The sequence below is a fragment of the Filicampus tigris genome, chromosome 12 (assembly GCF_054856515.1).
Source record: "Filicampus tigris isolate MCC_2025a chromosome 12, RoL_Ftig_1.0, whole genome shotgun sequence".
NCBI classification, from domain to species: Eukaryota; Metazoa; Chordata; class Actinopteri; order Syngnathiformes; family Syngnathidae; genus Filicampus; species Filicampus tigris.
Genome location: NC_141228.1, coordinates 17,598,968 through 17,605,036, shown reverse-complemented (window position 1 = coordinate 17,605,036; position 6,069 = coordinate 17,598,968). Strand labels below are relative to the sequence as shown.

The 6,069-nt window shown below is 40.4% G+C and overlaps 1 protein-coding gene across 1 annotated transcript; it reads left to right on the top strand.

Annotated features, from left to right (window-relative positions):
- The first annotated feature begins 422 nt into the window (after window positions 1–422).
- nmu (neuromedin U) lies at window positions 423–5,560 on the top strand. The gene is made up of 7 exons (XM_086048040.1): window positions 423–635; window positions 2,537–2,592; window positions 2,664–2,705; window positions 3,853–3,906; window positions 4,795–4,869; window positions 5,291–5,344; window positions 5,418–5,560. Exons 1-7 carry the CDS (start codon window positions 464–466, stop codon window positions 5,451–5,453), a joined length of 489 nt encoding a protein of 162 aa, XP_085904166.1. The 5' UTR covers window positions 423–463; the 3' UTR covers window positions 5,454–5,560.
- Window positions 5,561–6,069: the final 509 nt, after the last annotated feature.

Below are 6,069 nucleotides of genomic sequence, written 5' to 3'. Positions count from 1 at the left end.
AGTGACAAAATGGCCGCCCCTGGAGATGGCTAAAAACGAGTGCATTTTGCTGCTTAACTTATATCCCACAAACACAAAATTAATCAGAATGCAGTGTTTCAACTAGTGCACCTGCTGGGAACATATTCTTGAAAAAAATATGTTTGGGTTGACTTCCGCTTTGAGCACATCAACAAAGTATCTTTGTCACTTCCCACCACTGGATATAAGGGGTGCACATGTCCATTCTCAAAAAGTTTGAGAAACCATGCATTCGATTGTGCAGGTGTGCCTCATGTGTCCTGTGATGATATGACGAAGCGGCGTCCAATCCCAGCCTCTTAGATGCACGGGCCTCCTCCAGTGACGCAGTCCAGCAGAGAGTGAGTGACAGCCGCCTTCATATACACCCGACTCCCCTCTCCAAAGTCACTCACAAGTCACACGCGCACATAGTGGAGTCCACGCAGCAGAAGGGGAAAACATGGCCAGGAAACAGAAGAAGCGCGCAGCCTCCAGCAGCAGCAGCAGCGGCGGCGGCGGCGGCGGCAGCGGCGGCTTGCTGAAGCTTAGTGGGGGAAGCGTGAGTGCAGTCGGCGTGGCCGGCGTTAGCCTCGCTGCCCTTCTGGTCCTCGCCACGGTTCCTCTCATACACAGTAAGGCGGACTTTGAAACTCTTAACAAACTTTTCTTTTCTTTTTGTTGTTGAGTCAAAATTTGAGGCTTTATTTACTTTTCTTTTCTTTTTTTTTTTTTTTTTTTAATGTCATGTGTCTTTTGTTTGTAATATAATTATTATTTTAAAATAGTTGTTTCCTTATGTCATTGTTACAATGTTATGAACATATTCCTAAATCTGTTAAAATTGATTTAAAAAGAAATGAATTGTAAATATCAAATACATATATTTATGATGCATGGTGTTTGGTAGGCTGAATGTTTCATGAAAGTCTGTAATCAACTCAATGTTTAAATTTTATTTTGACCTTTTGTATGTATTATTAATGTAATCGTGTTATTATTAATTTGATTTTGCACTTATTTATTTCATTCATTTATTAATCACAATTATTTCAGTGCCCGTTTTTTTAACCTCATTGTGATTTTACACGGAGTTCCATGCTGATCATTAGTCTTTGATTTATGGGCTGTTCCGCCATCTGTTCATCTGTCCATCCAACAGTTAACACCATCAATCCAGCAAATGGATAACACCGACTATCCATTAATCTGCACATTCAATAAATAAAATCATCCATCCATCATCCATCCATCCATCCAATAGGTAACACCATGCATCCATCGAATGAATAACACCATCTATCCTTCCATCATCCTTCCACCAAATAGCATTATTCATCTATCCATCCATCCATCCATCCATCCATCCATCCATCCAATAGATAACACCATTAATCCGGCAAATAGATAACACCAACGATCCATTAATCTGCACATTCAATAAATAACATCATCCATCCATACATCCATCCATTGAATAGGTAACACCATGAATCCATCAAATGAATAATACCATCCACCCTTCCGTCATCCTTCCACCAAATAATATTATTCATCCACCCACCATCCATCCATCCATCCAACAGATAACAACATTAATCCAGTAAATAGAAAACACCAACGATCCATTAATCTGCACATTCAATAAATATCATTCATCCATTCATCCATCCATCCATCCATCCATTCAATAGGTAACACCATCGAATGAATAACACCATCCATCCCCATCATACTCCCACCAAATAACATTCATCCATTCAACCATCCATCCATCCAATAGATAACACCATCAATCCATCCATCATCCATTCATACTTTCAATAAACAACAAAATCCATCCATCCAATCCAGCAAATGGATATCACCAACTATCCATTAAACTGCACATTTAAAAAATATCATCCATCCAACAGGTAACACCATCAAATGAATAACAGCATTTATTCCTCCATCATCCTTCCACCAAATAACATTACTCATCCATCCATCCATCCATCCATCCAATAGGTAACACTATCATCCACCCTTCCAACCGTCATCCAGTAGTTAGGACTATTTATCCTCCTTCCATCACCATCCATCCAATAGATGGATAGATCAAACCATCAGAACAGTCAGGGAAACGGAGTCATCCACCCTTTGCTTTATCCATGAATCATCTTATGTTATTCACTTGTTCATCCAGCTCCATCATCCACCTCTCTGTCCAACCCATCATCCATCCATATCAAACACAGTCTCGTTGGCTCGTTGGATTAAGACTGATCCGCTCAATGAGATGTTTGGATTCGGCTGTGGTGGGTAAACAAATCCTACATCAGCACGATAAGTGCGTGTGTTCCAAAGAAAAGCTTTTACACGGCTAATGGTCAACACCGGCAATCATGACGATGGCAATCTACAAAATACGGGAGAAGCTTTCAGCTTTTGCGCTATCATTACGCAGCTTCTGTTAATGTTCACGGGAGGCTGTTTAGCTTCCAGATTTCTCTTTTGACTGACCGAAGCGTTTGTGTTGTGCTCACACAAAAAGGTGCTCCGGTAGACGCTCGGCAAGTCGCGGTCGACCAGGGGCAGCTTCTTAGCCAGGTAAGTAACGCCGCTGCTTTCTTCTCGCTTCCTGTTGTCCTGACCGTCCGCTCTATCTTGAACCTCCACAGATAGATGCAGCCTGTTCCTCCTCCTTCTCCGCAGACTATCAGGTGCCGTTGCAATACATACGTACGACAGATAGTGCCGTTGGCTGGGTGGTGCTATCTGTTCATCAAAGCAGTATATAGACCGTACATCATCCATCCAGCTGATAAGTCTTTTCAATGCGCCCAACCGGAATCCATCCATCAGCAAGTGCTCCCTGCCATCCGCCCTCCATCCTTTCAATCGATAACTGTATCCATCCAACCAGTCAACCACCGTCCATTCAAAACACGTTGGCCGACATACAGCACTATCTTGAACACTTAAAGGGCTCTATTTTGCGAATTCCGTAAATAATGCACGGCTGCGGTTGTGGAAAAGGGTGGCCTGCGCTACTGTGGGAGTGGTCACAAACAACAATTGAGTGCAAATATCCACCAAGAAGTGGCAGTCGGAGAACGAGCTCCCCGCGTCGCTGTGCTGCGTTTGGCCAGCTGTCTCGCGCGCACCCGCGTCGGACACGCTCTGAGCAAGCGTAAAGCCCGTTTCGCATTGCACTCACTCAGTGTGAAAGAGTCACGTGGCGACACCGCCTAGGTTGCCGGCATGGCCATATTTGGAAGTGCCGATATAGCAGCTTAGCAGGGAGTAAAAATTGCTATAACTCTCAAAAGAAAGCCATTTCAAAGGAAGAGCTGAGAGAATCTAATCGCTAAGCAGGAACTTCGATTAATCGTGCCATTGCCATTTTCCGTCCTCTCCGATTGTCTGATGTCACACCGCTGCCGCCGCCACTCTCAAACAGAATATTTTCTAATTCAAGGTGTCGCCCAGCAATGCTCCATTCCATGATGCTTGCTCCTCACCACATAAACTGTGGAAAGGAATTAAGGCAGGGGTGTCCAGTCCCAGATTCTTGCGAACGATCAGGCTGGATAGGGTCTCTCAAGGACCAAATTAAGGTTTTGGTCGACTTTCTGCCAGCACTTTGCCAAGTTCATCTCCAAGACACTCCTTCTGTTGCGCGGGTCTGCCTAGCTTGACCGAGACCTGCCTGCCAAATTGGCAAAAACGCACGGTGAACCTTGCACCGATATGAAAATCGGGGGCCCTCGGCAATGGCGCCACAGCGCATTTGCGCTCGCTACCAAAATAGAGCCCTATGTCTTCGATAATAAATATAAAGGCAAAGCTAACTGTCATCTTTTCCAGGCATCTGACATCTTGGGGGAAATTTGCTTCTTGATGCTGGTCCAGAAGGCCAAGGTAGACAAAGAAGTATGCATTACATCACAGTATACACAGAATAAAATACATCTCGATTTATGTCGCGTTTTCACAACAGCTGCAGCTCTAGCAAGCTCTTACAAACCGTATATATATATATATATATATATATATATATATATATATATATATATATATATTAGTGCTATCAAGCGCTTACAATTTTTTAACTAATTAATTTTTAATTAATTAATCGTATTTTTCAACTACAATTTTTTACAAATCTTGAAACCGATATATACTTGAGTAAATTCTTGGAATTAATGTGGGGAAAAAAATGAAAGTATATTTCGATTCAAAGTCTGTTCTAATTGCTTTCTTTGATCCTTGGATACGATTCTTTTCTCGTACAATGCGATAGTTGAACGACACACCAAAGACATACAACTAATATGGTATTTGAATTTGGCTTTGCAACGTGCGCAAATTATTTTGGATTTCTCCAATGAGACGTCAAGCAACTTTTTAAAGTCAAACTACGTAAAAGTCCATCTTTGCGACAGTGACTCTCTAAGTTTGGCTGCACAGTCAGCAGAGGTCACCTGCTACAGGAAGTAAATAAAACTGAGTTAACAGTTAATTTTTTTTAGTGCGTTATCACATTTTAATTAATCTCCATAGTTAATGCTTTAACGTTGACACCCCTAATATATATATATACACACACACACACAGTATAGATGCAGTATATAAAGGTTTTGCAACACTGTCTTCCAAAACCTGTAGAAAACACCCAGTAGTGTTTTTCTTTTTTATAGTAAAAAAAAAAAAAAAGCAGTGATTCCCAGTGTTTATATTACACAAATAAAACGGTTTTACTTCTTGTCTCTCACAACAGCCTCTTGTTTTGTTTTTTGTGTCAACCAGAACCCGGCATTGCAGCCCCTCCTTCATTTGGTGTCCCGTCTGCATACCCGGCGACAGAGAGGACTCTCAGTGCAATTAAGTACCACTGCTAAAAAAAAAAAAAGAGTAACAAAGATATTTTTATTGATTACGCATTTTTTTGTCGCTGTTTAAAACAACATGTAACATGCGTTTGTCCAAATAGCTTAGCTTAATAGTTACTGCAGTAGAAAACTGCTTACTTAACTGCTTACTTAACTAGGTGAAGTCGTAAGTAGCCAATTAGCAAGGAATTAATGTATTACAATTCATTTTGCACACACTACGCAGTCCTGCTGTTTAGGTTGACCATAGAATTCTTCCAGGCTCCATTATGCACATGACCCATTTTGTTTTTTGTTACTTAGGGTTTGCGTTTTAACGTTAAAAAAAAAAACTGGGATGACGACAGCAGTATTCTAAAATTATATAAACTGTACAGTATTATTAAAATGTACTTATTGTTGTGTCGCCGCAGGCAGAACTGGAAGGACCCGGCGGGATCCAAAGCAGAGGCTACTTCCTCTATCGGGTACGCTAGAGAAATCTGGCCAACAAAAAAAATCTGAAAAGGATGATTTTTTTTTTTGTTGCTTTTTGTGCAGCCTCGGAATGGAAGAAGAGCGTTAGAATACGAGTAGCCAAAAGATAAGACTTGAGCAGCCTCCCCATCACCGAGTCGACGACACAGGTTACTGAATGAACATCAAGAAAGTGATCTTATGAAAAAAATATTACTTTTTTGTCCAGATTTTATTTTGTGGGATATGTAAAATGTATATATATATACACGTCCTTTGCATTAAAAGTGCTATCAGGTGTGCTTGTTATTTTTGTTACCGGTAGTTACTTATAATGGGAAGACATTAAATACATAAAAAAAAAAAAAAATCAATGAATGAATGCACCGACTGCACTATTTATAAAAAATATACATAAATAGGGAAAAAATTAACCAGTGCCACTAGAATATAACCAATCAAGATTGGTCATATTAAGCACTCATTTCAATATAAAATAGTTAAAAATAAAAAAAACAATGAATGTACGATTATAAGAAAATAAACATACTTTATTGTATTGACTGTGAAACCAGGATCTAAATGTAAGTCCACTTCCAACTGCTAGATGTCGCCATTATCCAACAATGTATGAAACCTAGCACTGTAGCACTTTACAAATCATACTCAGACTCGGTCTTCAACGTATTTATGGCTGTCCATTATTGTATTCTTTTTCTTCTTTGAAATTGTACTG

What these genes read in the sequence shown, in the direction of transcription:
- nmu (XM_086048040.1), top strand. Translation starts at nt 464, where the DNA reads ATGGCCAGGAAACAGAAGAAGCGCGCAGCCTCCAGCAGCAGCAGCAGC. An exon ending in CACGGTTCCTCTCATACACA is followed by an intron (nt 636 to 2,536) that starts GTAAGGCGGACT and finishes TCACACAAAAAG; the next exon opens with GTGCTCCGGTAGACGCTCGG. An exon ending in AGAGAGGACTCTCAGTGCAA is followed by an intron (nt 4,870 to 5,290) that starts TTAAGTACCACT and finishes GTGTCGCCGCAG; the next exon opens with GCAGAACTGGAAGGACCCGG.